The sequence below is a fragment of the Bubalus kerabau genome, chromosome 1 (genome assembly GCF_029407905.1).
Source record: "Bubalus kerabau isolate K-KA32 ecotype Philippines breed swamp buffalo chromosome 1, PCC_UOA_SB_1v2, whole genome shotgun sequence".
NCBI lineage: Eukaryota > Metazoa > Chordata > Mammalia > Artiodactyla > Bovidae > Bubalus > Bubalus kerabau.
In genome coordinates, this window is record NC_073624.1 from 141,104,235 (window position 1) to 141,121,976 (window position 17,742).

General features: G+C 41.2%; 1 protein-coding gene and 1 long non-coding RNA gene across 5 annotated transcripts in view; one reads left to right on the top strand and one right to left on the bottom strand.

Moving 5' to 3' along the window:
• Positions 1 to 4,179, bottom strand: part of LOC129641815 (uncharacterized) — a 67,709-nt gene extending 63,530 nt beyond the window's left edge. Inside the window, exons 1-2 of one of the 2 annotated variants that reach the window (XR_008709464.1) lie at positions 4,052 to 4,179; positions 1,185 to 1,306 (exon numbers count right to left, since the gene is read on the bottom strand). This is a non-coding gene — a long non-coding RNA (uncharacterized LOC129641815). Of the gene's footprint in view, positions 1 to 1,184; positions 1,307 to 3,580; positions 3,706 to 4,051 lie in introns of those variants that run through there. The other variant, XR_008709465.1, reaches the window with a different exon arrangement.
• A 3,076-nt stretch (positions 4,180 to 7,255) lies between these two features.
• Positions 7,256 to 17,742, top strand: part of ARID5B (AT-rich interaction domain 5B) — a 192,812-nt gene continuing 182,325 nt past the window's right edge. Inside the window, exons 1-2 of one of the 3 annotated variants that reach the window (XM_055590255.1) lie at positions 7,256 to 8,238; positions 8,671 to 8,925. In XM_055590255.1, coding sequence (XP_055446230.1) covers positions 8,218 to 8,238; positions 8,671 to 8,925 — 276 coding nt within the window. In that variant the 5' untranslated portion in view covers positions 7,256 to 8,217. Of the gene's footprint in view, positions 8,239 to 8,670; positions 8,926 to 9,777; positions 9,979 to 17,742 lie in introns of those variants that run through there. The other 2 variants (XM_055590242.1, XM_055590248.1) reach the window with 2 other exon arrangements.

Genomic DNA, 17,742 nt, shown 5'->3' on the forward strand with positions numbered 1-17,742 from the left:
TTGAGTTTGAATCCCTCACAACTCTGGGTATGCCATTTTCTCTGTTTACTAAGGAAGCATTTCTAGGACCAAGGACACGAAAAGAATTCAAAAGGTCATTTGGTTACGTTTACTACTGCCAGTCAAGGCACGTACCTACCTATTCTAGAACAGGCAATTTCTGCTACAAAAGACAAGAGAGTAAATATTTTAGGATTTGAGGGCCATACGGTCTCTGTTGTAACTACTCAGCTCTGCCATTTTAGCGTGATAGATGCCATAGACAATATATAAATGAATAAGCATGGCTGAGTTCCAACAAAATTTATTTACGGACACTGAGATCTGAATTTCATATAATTTTTATTTGTCATAAAATCCTCTTCTAGTGGTTTTTTCCAACCGTTTGTAAGTGTAAAACACATTCTTAGTTCATGGGTTGTACAAAAACAGGTAGTCGGCTACAGTTTGCCAACCCCCACTCTAGAAGTTTGAGTTGTGAGTCAGGCTGAAGACCAGCTTTAGACAGACATGGACTTCTAAATATTTAACTAGCTTCCCAAACCAAAAGAGGTATGTCTGTGTTAGTTTTTATATATCTAGATGTAGATACAGATATATACATATGGTATACATCCAATAAAATCATATATATGTGTGTGTGTGTGTGTGTGTGTGTGTTGGCATGTAAATTCATTGTATATTCTGCTGATACACAGGAAGTGTAGCACAAATGTACAAATAATAATAAAATATGCCACGCTCTTCACTGTAAATTCCACAGAGCCAATCTCTTCTCAGAGGATGCTTTTGTTAACTCTTTGCTGACCTCTTGTATCCATAGCTAACCTACAATTGGAAAAACAAATGAGTGTAGTTCCAACTTGAATGCTGGAACTTTCACTTAAGTTGAGGAGTAAAATAAAAGTGGAGATAAAAGACGTAGCCAAGAATTTCAGTCTTTCATCAATGACATGAGCAACTTCTTTGATGAATTATATAGCTTTCAAAAATTTCCTTCCTTTTTTGTGCTATTCACAATATTATTGGTTACAGATCTGACACATGTTTAAGTTTAATCCATGTATTAGTCAGGGCTCTTCAAAGAAACAGAACCAATAGGATATATATATATCTCACAATTTGCGGAGGCTGAAAAACCCTAAGATCTGTAGTCAGCAAGATGGAGACCCAGGAGAACTGACCTTTAGTTCCAGCATTATTCCAAAGGCTCAAGAACCAGGACAGCCAATGGTCTGAGTTTCAGTCCAAAAATCCGCAGGCTTAAGACTCAGGAAGAGCCAGTGTTTCAGTCCAAGTCCAAAGGCTAGAAAAGACCCACGTGACAGCTCAATTAGTCAGGCAAGAGTTTCCTCTTACTCAGACTTTTGTTCTAGTCAGGGCTTCAACTGATTGAATGAGGCTCACCCACAAGAGATTGGATGCAGTTTGCTTTACTCAGTCTACTGATTCAAATGTGAATCTCATCCAAAAACATCCTCACAGACACATCTAAGATAATGTTCGACCAACTATCTGGATATCCCATGACCCAGTCAAGATGACAGATAAAATTAATCATCACAATCCGCAATATTTACATTTTATCCATCTCCTTCTTAAGCCTAAACAATCAACAACAGTACAATAAATCAAGCCCTGATTTGTAATGTTTGCTGAGTTCCATGGGCTAAATACCTCATCACAGCCAATTTCAAGCTACCAACATAATGCCAATGGTCATGGATTGAGAAGACATGTGGTAGCACACCATTATATAGTATTGTAATCATCAAAATACGAAAGGTATAAATAACCTGAAGAGGATAGACAATATTAGAATGTAGTAAGAGAGAAAGTTGATGAATTTTCAGTATGTATTACCTTTGTTTTTAATATAAGGTATTGTGAATTTATATAATTTATTTTTTATTGAATTATAGTTTATATAAAATATATATAATTTAATAGTTACCAAATAGTTGTGTTTAATAGCCAGTTTGCAAAATTCCAGAAAATGTAACAATTAGCTCTGGCAAGTCCGAAAGAGATGCTTCCAGCACGCTCTGAGAACAGCATTGTGTAAACTGATTGAGACTCATGTGGTCTCTAACCTTCTTTGTGAAAAGTCTGCCCAATTCCATTTTGGCCACAGCTTATTGAAGATGAGAAGAGGAACAATCTCATTATTCTTCTTGTTATTTCTTTTTATCTGAAGTTCTCAGATCTCTTTATACTTTTAGTGAATAACTACACTTACATATTTCAACCTGAAATAACAACTCATAAAATTATCAGTCTGTGGCCATGGAAAAATGTAGGTGGAGGCAGTCCAGGGACTTGCTAATACTTCCATTTGTTTGGTTGATGGCTGAGCACAGGGGGCTGCCACTACACAGATGACCAGTCTGGATAATTCTGCCACAATTATCTGAGAAATTCTGACAAAGCTGGAATTAGGATTTGAGTCCTGTGGATAATTATAGCCATGGACAGGGAGACACAGAAAATCAGTGAAGAATGGCCCCTTGACTTTCAGTCTAGTGATTTACCTACCATGTCCACTCTGCTTCTAAGTAATGAGTTACTTAATGCTTGTCAAGTATTTTTAAGTTGTAAATCACTAAATGCAAGGCATCATTAACGTCTATTTGAAACTGCACAGAGAAATTTTTAGTAGGTGGTATGAGTCCCCCAGTGGAGGCAATACTCCAAGTCTGTACATTTTCTTGTCTTCTTTTTTAAAAATCAGGTATGACAAGATGTTTTAATAACCTCATATGGCGGGGACCTCTGTTTTTGGTATGATCTAAGGTGGCTGTTCCCAACAACCCCTTGAATACCATGCTAGAGGTCAATTTGATCAAATTCTTTATTAGTATGTGGATCATAAATGAGTCTGAATAACAAGAAGCCTGTAAGTCACCATCACCCGCTCCCTTAGGATGCTGTCCACCTGAGATGGAATGGTGCGGCATTTCAGATAGAGGAACAAGGTCACAATTTAGTCAAAAGTCATACATCCACCGCTGCTAGGCATGCACTTTTATAAAGAAGAAGAAAAAAGAAAGAACTTCAGTTACTTCTAAACTAAATACCCCAGAAATGTCAAGGGCACTTGAAGGCAATGAATTGTTAAAATTAAGCGGGTGTTTGGGTCTATGTGTGACTAGAGTGAGGGAATGGGACTTGGTTTTATTTTATAAATTAGAAAAAAAATAAATTGACTCAACATTGCTATTGTAACTGGAAATGGCTTGGGCAAATTTAATCCAACCTTCCTGAAAATTCTTGATCAGTCTCCCAATGGGGAAGAAAATCAAGATAAGATAGGAAGTCTCCTCCATCTGTACTAAGGGCAGAGGAACTTGGGGCCTCCCGTGCCCACAAAGTGCATCACGTGACCGAGGAGAGGGGCGTGGGGGAGAGGGAGGGGACCCTTTTCTCTGAGTTCCCCACTTCTCTCTTGGCTGTGGCCTCCAGTCCTGGAGAAATCTATTCCAGGCTACCGGCCTTTACTGTCTAGACCTGAGTTAGAGACCCACCCCCACCACAGCCCAGGAGGCAGGAGACAAGCTGGAGGCCCAAATTTAAGATGTACCTCAACCTTTGACCACTAGAGGTCTCCTGGAAAGCAATGACCCATATAACCCGGTTTATCCTTCTTCAAACCAATAGACTTGTTGAACGAAGACTCGGGCGAGCCCGCTCTGCTGGAGGCCGCCTTATTAATAACGCCACCCACCCCCACCGCTCACGATGGCGCCAGGCTTGGAAGGGGAGGGGACTAGGTCCTGGCTGACACGCAGCCTGTCCTAGCTTTTCAACCCCCGAATCAGTTTGCAGACTCGGGGGCCACCCGCCTCGAACCCCACTTCTTGACCAAGCAAAACGGGCGAGAGCCTCTAACTGGAGGCCCCCAGCTGGGCAGCGCGGTGTCCCACGGACTTCTAACCAGCTGTGGACTAGCCAGGGGACCAATGTGCAGAATCTCTTAGCATCAGGTCCATCAGCAGGCCTGGATTCCCCCTCCCCCAGCTTCGCCCCACTCGTTTCTCCCGCCCCCTTTCACCTTCTCCTTTTGCTTTTCGATCGCCAAAGTGGCCCGAGTTTAACCGGTGGAAAGAGATTAGGGGACCATTCACCGTCCCTGTTCTGACCCATGCGGTATTTTCTGGAAAAATATAGAGGCTTCTAGGTAGAAAAGGAAAGACAAAAAAAAAAAAAGTGGGGGTGGGGGGGGAGCCGAGGGGGAGCAAAGAAGGAAACAGCCAGGTTGAATTCCCAGTCTTTATCAAGCAATTCGCTCACCAATGAAAGAAAGCTGCAGTGGCAGATTCGAGCCACATGCGGTAGTGTGTAGCAATTAGTAGATAAAATGCTGACTAAAGTGCTAAAACATGAAGTATTATTATAGCCAAGGTCAAAAATGTTTCAGTTGTTTTTTACAATTTGGGGGAGGGGGAGTCCCAGAGGTGGGGAGAGAGGGTTCAATTTTTGAAATGGTCGCCTTCTTTTTTCAAATTGTACTTTTTTTTTTCTTTTAATAATCCTGTTTATTATAGTCCAAGCTGCCTAATTTTGTCACTGCTGGTTCTTGCAACTAACTTAATCCTCCTGATCCTTTATGAAATGATTCGCAGACACTGAAAAATGTGTCTACTGCTTGCCCACTCCCTTGAGGGGCGGGCATGATTTTTAATTTTTTAACCTTTTAAATAAACCAAGTAACTTAAAACAGAGTTGGAGTTTGGGCTAGCAAAGCAGCAGGGATATAGATATGTAGGTATAGGTTCCTGTGTTTTGGTGTAAGAAAGAATCCAGAAATAGTGTGTGGTACAAACATATACTGCTTTTTTCCTACTCTTCTTTTATACACAGTGAGTCCCAGCTGTGTACAAGCTTTTTTATAGATAAATAAAGCAGTTGCTTTCATGATTATAACTGTCCTGAATGGATTGTCTTCTTACAACATTCAATCTGTTTATGAGTATTTACTTTACATTAGCCCAAGGACCCTGCACTGCGGGAGTTTGCCTCTATTCCCCTGGGTGTCGGTGTCTCAAGTCTTACATCTGCTCTGTGATTGATGGAGCCTTGAATCCACGTTATTACTCTCTCACAAGCAGAAATCAAACAGGCTATTAACTACATTACTTCAAAGAACTGTTTCAATACAATCTCCTTATCTTAATTGAAACTTTCTTTGTATGGATATTTGCTACATAGATAATTTACAGGTGCCTATCAAGCCTAATATTAAAGAAAGAAAATACAGGATTTTTTGTTTTGTTTTTGTAAACACACCATTGTGATCTGTAATTTTAAAAGTCATTCACAGGATTGGACCTGAAGTTTGATTTATTAGATTTTATTATGTTCATGGGGGTGGTGGTGCTGCTAAAATAAGAGAGGGAAGAAGTCCCTGTGATTCAGTTTTGAAATTTCGCTTCCATCTGATTACAAGATTGTAGATATTCAAAAATATTCAGACCTAGATCACTGCAATTGTTAACCTCTCAAAAACCTTGTCGAGAGTCAGGCAGCATTCAGCCTAGTTCAGCACCTACCTTGAAGAGATACAGAAACAGGGTTTCTAATTAAGTGAAGTTCCTTACAGACCCTTAAAGACTTAATAGCACCAAAACCAGCAGAAGTTGCTTAGATGCTATGAGGAGCTATGTATTTTTAAAGAGAGAGATTTAATATACAATCGAGGGATACCCTCAGGCATTCTGTTGAGGTTTCCTGCATAAATGCTGCTGCGTTGGTCATACAGGAAACTGACTCACAGTCGATCTCAAATATGATCTTGTCAAAATACTGCAACTCAAGTTTTTTAACATAGGATTTCTTGAGCTGAATGTGTATATTTACACTAACAGGACAGAGACTAACTGAAGCCTTAGGTGTCTCTCATATATTTTTAAAAAATTATGCAAAATGCCCTTCAGTCAAATCCATTCATATGTAAAAAAATGAACAAAATGGGTTATTCTAATCAAATGTCTGCAGTAAGCATCATAAACTTAAAAAGAGAGAGAAAGCGCCAGAGAGCTGTAATTTCTCTTTGTAACCCATGTTTATAAAATAGAAAGATGAGATGAAATTTCAAGGAAGATAATTAAAGAGTGATGTGCAAGTCATAATTTGGCTAATGCAAAAGATGGGAGGCTGCAAATTTTTACTGTCCTTCATGGTGCAGAGTTGTGATATTACTTTAAATTATTAAAATAGTTTCGACATCTTTCAGAATACCGGCTCTTTGGCATGGGCTTTTATTACTTATTGTAATTGGAGGATCTGCCATTTTCTTGCGTTTATCTCTGTGTGTATAGAAACGAGATAGATCTTGCCTTTTATTACTTCCCCATGTTCTGAATCAAAAATGTGGTTTAGATAATGTTAAGTGCCCTAATTCTTACTGCAGCGGACGCAGACGTTATGAACAAGCATAAAAATACACACAGAGGGTCTTTCCACCTCAAGTCACTGAATATTAGGCATTTGTGCTCTGCCGGGTGTATTAACTTCAGCCATGTGAATATAATTTTCATTAAAGTAATCCTGTTTCAACTAGATGCTGTGACTGGAGGTGAAACGTTGCGAAAGCGTTAAAAATAGCTTACTAGTAATTTCAACATCCTGTAATTTTATCACAGATCAAGTTTCAACTGTCATACTATACAGACCTTATTCCCCATATAGTACATGTTTACTTTTTTAGCATGCCAGACCCACTTTGGAAAGATTGGTGCCAATATAATAAAATCGGGAGGGGGGTTGATACTGAAAGGAGTGGGAGGAGAGCGGGGAAGGGGGTGGGGGAGCGTGGGGGAAGCGAGTACACCATTTTACATCAACACTGCGAAAATGCAATCTAGCCTGGCGGAGGACCGGCAGCTGGGTCGGAGCGAGCGAGGGCTTTGCAGTCTCTGCCTGTTCCTTGTTCTGTCGCTCTTAAGTTTCTCTGTGTTTGCATAATAGCCGTGCATGCAAACCTCGCAATGCTCCAGGGCTCCAGAACAATAAATATACACATTTAAAGCCTTTATTGTCTTACGGTTCATGCCCCCGGTTTTCAACAGCTTAATTTCTGGTTGTATTTAACTAGTTTGCAAATGGATTTTTTCAGTTTCAAACTATTATTGAGGAAGCTCCCCTCCCTTTTTGGCGGGGGAGGGGTTGGGGGTGGGGTAGGAGTCAGTATATTATTCCTGTAGCACTGGGTTATATAAACACATTATCATTTGAGAGCGCCCTTGGCGTCCATCAGCATTGTAAACACGTACTAGTGTATATACTTCAAAATTAAAGAATGCACACGCAGAACCAGGAGCCTGAATTCATATTCCGAGCAGACTCGCTGCTCGCATTTATTGATTTATCATGCATCGTTTATTGTTCCAGTCCCTAAATGCAGTCGCTGTCCGTTCAATATTGTTTGCAAAATCCTGAGATGTGTGTGCGCTGCTCACTTGTCTTTCTGTTCTGTTTTTTTTTTTCTGAGTATTTTTTTGCGAAGCGAACAAATGCATTAATATTTATATGTTTATATAATCGATAACCCACTTTTCCCTTCCACGTAAATAGGCATCAAAAGATAATTTAACAGATTAGTTCTCGAAAACATGGCAGTGAGGAAGCGTAATTTAACTATCAAACAAATCTACATGTCTAATAACAGCAAATCTGCTAAGGAGCATTAGAAAGAGGAGCAGCGCCCCGGAATCTCTGCAGGAAATGTTCTTTATATTAGACATATACAAGCAGGTCCTGTCAGATGCACAGCGGAGCTCGCTAGGTCTCGTCTCCTCCAAAAATTCCATCAAACGACATTGCTGGACAAAGGAGATTGGGAAGAGGGAGATCGCATCTTAACACAATTTTAGGGTAGAATTTATTTTTACAAACCTCCCTATACGTTTTTTGCCTTGATCCATCCGCTTCCCGCCGAGATAGGACGGAGCCTTTCTGTCGATTATGAATTTGATCAACCTACATTTGGAAGGAAACCTACATAGTTCTGACAGGAGCTGAAAATTGAGACGTCAGAGAAATATTAGGACATAATTTCAATCATTTTAGTGCCGAAGGGGAGGCAAAAACTTAGTTTTATATTGAGACAGTAAGCCGGCTGAAGGCAGAGAATGTGTCTCCCTTCCAGGACCTGATGCAATCCATTCAAGCCAACAAGTTTGGAGAGAATGTTGAGTTCAATCAATTCAGAACGTCGAGATGGAGCCCAACTCACTCCAGGTATTTCGCTCTCCTCCGCTCTTCCGATCCCGGCACCCCCCGGCACCCCCCAGCCCCCCGGCTCACCCACACCTCTGCACCCACCCACGCCCCCCACAAACTTTTCACCAAACTTTTACCCTCTACATCCCCCAAATCATTTTTATTGTTTTAAAAAAATCCCTGATCATACATACATAATGTAATTTTACCGCCTCAGATGGAGAGGTAGGGAGAGGTGGCGGGGGGTGGGGGTGGGGGGCCGGAGGTGTTTTTTTTTTTTTTTTTTTAAGGGAGGCAGAAAATTTGTGGGCTCTATTATTTTTCCACCCAGCTTTATATCTGTTGGCTCTTCTGTATTAAGAGTGGATGTCTGTGTGTAAATGTGTCTGGGAATAGACGTTTGTGCTCTGATGGCTACATTATTTATTTGGTGCTTTTTTTCCCCTGCAGTGGGTCGGCTCACCGTGTGGCTTGCACGGACCTTACATTTTCTACAAGGCTTTTCAATTCCACCTTGAAGGCAAACCAAGAATTTTGTCCCTTGGCGACTTTTTCTTTGTAAGATGTACGCCAAAGGATCCGATTTGCATAGCGGAGCTCCAGCTGTTGTGGGAAGAGAGGACCAGCCGGCAACTTTTATCCAGCTCTAAACTTTATTTCCTCCCAGAAGACACTCCCCAGGGCAGAAATAGCGACCATGGCGAGGTGGTAAACTTATATCTCCCTCTCTTCTTTCTTTATTATTTTTTCCCGTAGTAATGCTTATTACAGGGCAAGCTTGAAAATACTGTATTCACTTCTGCAGACGAGCAAGATCGACTTCTTTTTTAAAGGGGTAGCGCCACTAGCTGGGGCTCGAGTATTTTGCCATTGTCAGAGTTTGGCTGTCAGCTTTACAAAGAGGATCCAACTGCTGATTTTAGTCAAGATCAAATAACTTGTTTGAGAAGGGTTTTGTTCAAGGATGTGTGTGTGTGTGTGTGTGTGTGTGTGTGTGTTGTGTGTGTGCGCGCGCGTGTGTGATCTTTCTGTTGCCGCTTGAACATCACATGCTTTTTATATTTTTTGCTTTTTGAAAATTTACCTTCGAGTCTGGCTCGGTCGGGGATGGGTGGATTTCTTTCGGTGGGTTTCGATATTGTTCACGTTTTTTTAGTAAGTATTTGATATGTTTAAGAGGGCGGAAATTACGAAATGGAGGCAGAGTGAGATCAAAAGCTATTGAGTTGGCAAAGACGTGTTGAATAAAGTGATAAATGACAGGTACTGGAATAATACATTCAAATAACTTGCAGATCTGCCCGGGCGGATTTCAAAGCGGTCGTGTAACCGGCACAAACACGTTAAGCATTAACAACTATCTCTCGTCCCCACCCCCTCTCCCCGGACAGACCATTTGATGTTTTTACTTTTCAATTACTCCACGCAAAGTGGACGTCTTCCAACGCGATCTTTGGGGATGTGGGGGACGCGGACCGGGGAGGGAAAGGCAGAGGGGTGTGTGCTCGCCCACAGGCCCTGCGGGTCCGGCGTCCTCGGTGCCCAGACGGCGCTCCCGGGGAGGGTGGAGAGGGAACGAGCCTCCCCGGCACGTTTCTGGGCGGCCGCGGGGGCGCTCGTCGCGTTCCTGGGAGGACGCCCGAGGTGAGCCCGCTGTCACCGGGCGCCGGGGCGGCCGCCTCTATTCGGCTCTGTCATTTCATGTGTGACCGCAGTTCTGCGGGCTCCCCTCGTCAGCTGACCGACCTCAGCGCCGTGGTACCTACCCGGGGAACTATTTTGGGGAGGCTGTGCCCACTGCGCGGCGGGGAGGGAGGGTGCGCGGCCGCCTGGCAAGGCTTTGTGTTGTCCAAGCGAGAGCACGGTAATCAAACTCAGACTTGTGAGGGCAGCTAGCTCTGTCCGTTCCAGGCTCTCGAGCTTTCGAGGTAGGTGTAAGGATCTTTTTGTTAAATGAATGGTTCCCCGTTTAACTCATCCCGGAGCGGAGCTCGAAGCTGCCTGCCAGTCAGTCCTTCCAGAATTCCTTAGTCTGATGGAGTTGATTGTACTTTTGGCATCTCCAGTTCACTCCTTCTCCGGGGAATCGAATTACCCATCAGTGGTCTCTGCCGGTTTAATTACTGGAGTTCGTCAAAACGTTCGCCCTCCGATCTGCCTCTTCGGAAATAAGCCCCTCCCTCCTCCCCGAACACCACCCCCCCCTTCCCCACTCCGCCCCTCCGCCCTCCCCGCCAGCTCTGGGTTTTAAACGTTCACATTTCCCGACGTCTGCCGGCAATTTTACAAAGGTGTTGTTTGGAAATACTGTGAAAAATCCTGCAACCTACCAACAGGTTGAGCTCTTTCCTCCTGCCAAGGTCTAGCTCGGGCCCCCTCCCCCGACCCAACTTTCCTGCGCAGCTGTCTTCCTCCTCCTCCCCCTCCTGATTTCTTATTATTTGCTTTTCAAATTTATTACTTCAACATGGCCTGTGATCTGGAAAAGGGAAGGATTAAATATCCAGAAAAGAGCTGGTGCCTAATAGACTTCTGACTAAACCCAGAAGGAAATTATTCAGTGTTTTATGGGATATTTTGTGGCCACGCTCTTTTTTTTAATTGAAAGTGGAATATTTTTTAAAGACCCTGAATTGACCCCACTTGGTGCAGTTTTAATTTCTGTTGTGTAATTAAATAGTGGATTCTGACTTAAGAGTGAAAGAAATATTAGGCAAAGATTGCATCTGTTGATAGTTGATAGTGAATAGATATATTTTTAAATACACGATTTTTTACAAAAATATTCTTTATGGGGAAATGTAAGCGAACCATTTTAATCTTTGCATTTCGTCATTGCTGTATGAGCCATACCTGAGAAAATTAATCTTGCTATTTAAAAGTAAACTCCAGGGGTTTGGGGGAGGGAGATGGCTCTATTTATAATCCTCAGCTGCGTATACATCGCCTAATATTATGCATGATTTGTTTTTTAATGCTAACACGGCTGGTAATTAGCTGTATGATTATACTTGTATATTTCATTAGGACTTTGGCTGATGTCATTGTGAATTATTCAGCCATATTAAAACAATTTTCAATTGAGATAATGACACGCCTCAAAATTATGCAAATACAGGCTACATTGTGCAAAATAATTATGACAAATGTAAAGCAGGTAGAAAGTTTCCCAATGCAGATCGGTTTTCCATCCTGGTGATGTCATTTCCCCCCCGGCCTAAGTTAGTCATTCATTAGCAGAATAGCAACAGCAGTCTTCTCTGGAGGAGAGCCTATAGAAACCAGCATTTACCTCTGGCACCTAGAGGGGGCAACAGGGCCCTCTCATTAAGACCTTTGCTTTGTTTTCACTTAACTCTATTAAGTTGTTTATATACAGTGAAATGATTTTATTATTGATTTTAAATAGTTTTGAATGATGCATTTGCCATTTGCAGTGCATAACTGGAAGAGGAGGGTCTCCTGGTGATGTGCACTGTTACTTGAGAAAATGTTTAGCACATTTAATCAGCCAGGGCAGTTTATTTAAAGTAGCCAAATGGAGGTTAATAATTTCTTGATTGAGCTGACATCAGCATCCATTTCCAAAGGACAGCCAGGACTCAGTATGGTTTTTTGGTTTAAGAGAACCATTCTGTCTTTTTATGATTTCTTGAAATATGAAGACGTCAGTTCTAAAAACGGGAAAATTATCTCTGTGTGAGGTTAGAAATAGCGTCCCTGTGTGGTGTGCTATGATCTTTAGAACACTTTTTTTTTTTTGGCGTGGGAGGGAAATTTTCTTATTGATCTTTGCAGTAATTGTAGGAGGCTAGATAAGGCAGGACTTTGTATGTCCATTTTACAGCTAGAGACAGGCTTGCAGACATTATGTGGTTTGTCAGAGGTCACTTGCTAGAATCTAGACCTTCTTAAATTTTAAGTTTGGTGTATTTTTCCCGCTGAAACCTACTCTTGAAACTAGAGCTTGAATACATCATGTTACATTCTAGAAGTGTGTACTCATGTGGGCAGTTCCTTGTACATTTTAGAACTATGACTAGTTAGTCAGCTTTGCTAAAGGTCACCAGATATTTAGGTAGCAGAATCATTCTTATTCTATAAAGTTCAGATAAACCTAGTCAGTGGCATATAACAGTAACAGTTACATTTAATACCATTATTAATAATCATTAGCAATTTATTACTAGTTTAGATAATTATTATAATGTCTGGACTGCTTCTATCACTGCTTCCTGCACATACTTAGGGTACTGGCAGCTGGTGTGAAGGAGAAGCATTGCAGAGAGTCACATGTTGATTCTATTTGTTTGACCTTGAACAGTCCTAAATGCTCTGAGCCTCAGTTTCTTCAGCTGCAAAATGGGAGGGAACAATAGTAAGGCTGACTGGAGATTGTTATATATACCGAGACATTATTATGGGCAAAATTACTTTATCACCATAAATTAAATGAATAGAAAAGAGTTATGATTATAGGGGTCTTTAGATATTCTTAATTTATAAATAAGAAACATAATAACTTAGGTCTATGTGGAGTCTTCTGGGCCTCATCATGATACTGTTTTGAATTATGAAAGTGAAGAGCAGGGCCATATGCAAGGAGTTAAGTGTCTGGTAATTACCTACAATTGCCATATTCAGCCAGTAGCTCTTCAGGGTACGAAAATGGCAAAGTAGGCGGGTAATTGGCTCTGTTACTGGGTAACTTCTGATTATATTCCTTTTCAGATTGCCAAGTGCTTAATCTATTGGCAATATACCCTCTTAAAATAGGTGGATGTATGAGCTTGAATTTCATGGGGTGGATTCTACAAGGCTTGCTGGTCCTCTGCAATAAGAGTGTAGATGAGTAAGCCAGTGTTGTCAGAGAGTCGGGATCAAGCATATCTGGTCATTATAGATTCTAGCATACAGCCAGGGTTTCTAACAGTGGTTTGACTATAACCAGCTTTACTATCTAGTTAAAAAAATTTTTTTAATGCATATTCCCAAGCCCTTAATGAAATTAATTTATATAGAATCTCTGAAATTGGGATTCAGAATTCTGCATTTTAAATTGTCTTGCTGTCTCTGTGTGGATCTTGGGCAAGTTTTAAACTCTGTGCCTCAGTTTTCTTATCTGTAAAATGGGAATAAAGTACCCACTTTGTAGGATTATTTTAAGGATTAAATGAGCTAATATATATAAAGTGCTAACTAAGTGACAACTAAGGTGGGAGATAGTAGAGTTGCTAAAATAATTTACTCATTATTACTGTCATTAATATTAATATTATTGTTCTCATTAAAGTTTGAGACCACTGCCTTGGACCTTCCTAAAGAAAGCTTTTCTCTATGAGAGGGTGACATATAGGATAGTTTACTAGAACACATAGCTGATTCAAGTCACCCCAGATCAGGCTGGCTTTCGTCCATATGGTGGATTTAGCTGTGTTGTCATTATAAAAGGCTCCTTAAGGATTTACATTTTATTATTGAAATATGCTGTTAACTGGATCAGCAGGATTTTTTAGAAGATTGCCTGATCGTATCACAGACATATTCTGAAATTCAGGTGCCGGACTGTCCTTGCTTCACCCGTGGGGGAGCTCTCAGCCTCTGGTTTGCTTGCATGAGCTGATTTTTTAGAAGTTTCTAAGATCACCTCAGTGTCGTCACTCAGTTCAGTTCAGTGCAGTCTCTCAGCCGTGTCCAACTCTCTGAGACCCCATGAATCGCAGCACGCCAGGCCTCCCTGTCCATCACCAACTCCCGGAGTTCACTGAGACTTATGTCCATCGAGTCAGTGATGCCATCCAACCATCTCAGCCTCTGTCGTCCCCTTCTCCTCCTGCCTCAATCCTTCCCAGCATCAGAGTCTTTTCCAATGAGTCAACTCTTCGCATGAGGTGGCCAAAGTACTGGAGTTTCAGCTTTAGCATCAGTCCTTCCAAAGAAATTCCTAGCCTTGGTCAATTTCTTTAACTTTTTCCAAGCCTCAGTTTCTTCTTCTGTCAAATGGATTTAAAGGTTTCTACCTTGCCAGGAGAATTGGTAATACTAAAAGTCCTGAAACAAATGATGGATGCTGTTATAATAGTTATTATTTATTGTTAGTAATGATCTTAAGCTAAGAGAAGAAATATCTTTATACTTTGCGTAGCAGGCCCTTTAGAACCAGGGTGAAAACCAGTGAATTATATGGAGAGAGATTACTAGACTGTGACAGGCATCAGCAAACTAAGGCCTGAGGGCCTAACCTGGCCCACTGTCTGCTTTTGTAAATAAAGTTTTACTGGAACATAGTCAGACTGTTTACGTATTGTTTATAGCTGCTCTCAGGCTATAATGTCAGAGTTGAATAGTTATGACAGTGACCATATGGCCCACACAGTGGAAAATATTTACTCTTTGGCCCTTTACGGAAAATGCTTGCTGACCCCTGGCCTATAGAGTTGATCTGAAATAAGGAATGTGACTGTGTACCTTTTTGTCTTTCTTACTTGGCTTTGGTGCAAGATCCAGTAATAGAAGGAATACTTTAATATGTCAAAAACATTCATATATACAAAATTCTGTTTCAGCTTTGAGCCTGGGATGTGAAAATTTGAGAATCAGTAAAATGTACACTAAGTTTTATTTTGTGTGGTTAAGATCCTAATTCCAGCCAATGTTGGATTCATCTATCCTGAATTAATAAAAGCTACTTGTTGAGTGCTAACCATGTGCTCAGTGCTTTGCTAAGTACAGAGATGGATGTGAAACAATGCATGATGTAGCTCTTTTTCTTAAGAAGCTTATCAATCTTGATAGAGAGATGAGATCAACACGTTTTTAAAAAACGTAAAAGCAATATGTTATATAACACACTAGTGAATTGTGCTCACAATAAATGCAATATGTTTTCAAAAGAAAGCTCACTGTCGACATGGTTTTGGAAAACGAATGTACTAATCTCCTCAAACATTGACTGAAGACCTACTAGGTGCTAGACAACCAGGTAGAGAGATAATGGAGAATAGCCCAAACCTCAAAAATCTCTTAGTCTGCTTCCATAGACAGATACTGGTCATAGAAAAGCTGTCGGAGTCTGTGTCCCTTAGTTAAGTGGAGATGAACTGAAGTCACTATTTGTGGTCTTTCATTATCTTTCTGGAAATTAGGAAGTACTGCCTTCACCTTTGAGGTTCCTTCGGTCCATGCATACTTATAGAGCACCTGCTTTGTGCCAGAGCCTGTTCTAGGTGCCTGGATACAGCAGTGAACAAGACAGACAAGCACCTCTGCCATCAGGGGGCTTACAGTCCAGTGGTTAGCTTTAACCGCCCCTGTGGTTTGCATATTGTGCTTCATGTGCCATCTGTGTTGTCTGTGTTCTTTTTCTGTGCTCATCACCCCATCACCTCTGCTCCCACTGCGGTGCTGTTATTAGGGGTGGAAGGTTGTGCCTTACTCACCTCTGGGTCTCTGTGCAGCATTCAGTGCATTTGTCAAGTATCTACTGAAGGACTGAATGACATAATTAAAACGCTGTCTTCCCCACAACCTGCTCTCTTTAAGCTTGGCCCAATTTCTTTCTTTCTCATTCACCTGTGGCCCGGCTCCAGCAGCCCACCTCACACATCTTTCTCTTCTAAAATCTATTATCATTTTGCACCATAAGGTGTGAAGACGTGCAAAAGGTTTCTTTCTAGGAGAACTCCCCAAAGAAATTAGTGACTATTTGGGACTGAATGATCAGGCGAGAGCCAGCATCTCCCACCTCTTTGAGCACTTTTTCAGTCTTCAGCTATCATTCCATAAAAAGTCAGGACTTTGGGGAAGTTCCCTGGTGGTCCGGTGGTTTGGATTCCTTGTTTTCACTGCCAAGAGCTTGGTTCAATCCATGGTTAGGGAACTAGGGTCCCAAAAGCCATGTGGGGTGGCCAAAAGCAATTTTATTAAAAAATAAGTAAAGATTTTTTTTTTTTAAGTCAGGCTTTGGGTGGCAAACTGTGAAAAGATAAAACTTGAGGGAAGAGAAGTCACTTCTTACCTGAGTGTTGATTGGCAGTTCCTGCAAACCAGCATGTTTCTCAGACCGATGGTCTTCATGAGGCCATATGTCCAATGACAAATCAAAATTGTAAGCAATTAAAACCTCTCTTGACATTGACTGTCAGGCACATACTAAGGAAATGTTATTTTTATGAAGTACATGCGTCCATACATGTAAATAAATACTTTGTTATTAATTATTAATAAAGCATACCATTGTTCATAGTGGCATCTAGTTTTATAGGACTCAGGCTCATTTATCAAAGTCTAGTTTTAACCAATATCCAGGATATAATCGCTGGAATCAAATGCATTTGCCTGTCATTTTTTTATAGCCAGGGTGGTTGGATATTTGCCATCTTCCACTTAGAATAATATTGTAGCTAGTGATTACCCGTTGGCTTGGCTTTTAAATAAATTTAAAATAAATTTATTGATTGTTGGCTTAAGGATTCATTGGCCTCTCAGAAATGTGGTCATGGATTCCTGCATTTCTTGAAAAATCCGCTCCCGTGCCCTTGCGTGAGGATGGCTTGGCTTTTTCTAGCGGAACTTCTTGCTGGCTTCCTGGAGGTTAGAACTTGGGCCAGGCTTGGGCCTTCAAAGAGTGCGGCTAACGTCCTGGACTGTGAGTGTCCATTTGGATGACACATTTCAAACGTGCAGTCATTGAAAGCGTGCCTTAGAACACGCTAATGGCATCAGTCTCTAGTACATACTTGCGTAAATTAATTCTGCTTTTAAAATCAGATGCACTGTTAGCTGCATTAAAGATGGATATTTGACATTTATCACACAGACCAGGATGTGTGGTTTAATTGCATGAGTTTCCTGTAGAATCTTGGTGGCTGTATAAAATGGACTCACAGTGGTGAGCGTCCTTGCACACATGACCATCATGTTCAGGGTCTCATCTCCATCCGTGTGCAGAGAGAAAAAGTGGGAGTAGAAACCACGTGTTGCTGGTCAATCTAGTGGCCCCGTAAATGTCCCCCTGGCCCCCACCACCTTTCCTTTCTCATGCCTTGAGCGCACCCTGACTATGATATACACCCCTCCTCCCCAGAGTTGAGTTCCAAGCCTGATCAGTGGCACTAAACATTAAACTCTTGTCTTTGAGAATAATAGGCTTTGCTTTCTACACCCTCAAGCATGTTGAGCTACTGTGCAGGCTGGAAAATAAAAATGTTCTAATTGTGTCTTTTAAATAAGCATAGGAGTGAATTAATTAGACCATATTTTGTCTTTAGTTGCTTAGTTACACAATAGTATTCCTGAGCACGAGTAAGATAAATTGGCTCTTTTTGTGCTGCCTGTCCCTTAATCATAATTACTGTATTGCTTAGGAGAGTAAAGCATACATAGATTTTGAATTTTTTATTAATAGTCAAAAATATGCACATGATATATAAAGTATATGCTGTTCAACCTGTTTTATATGCTTTTATGTGGGAAGAAGTTTTATTGTGGTGGTAACATTTGCATTAGTTGCTCAAAGATGTA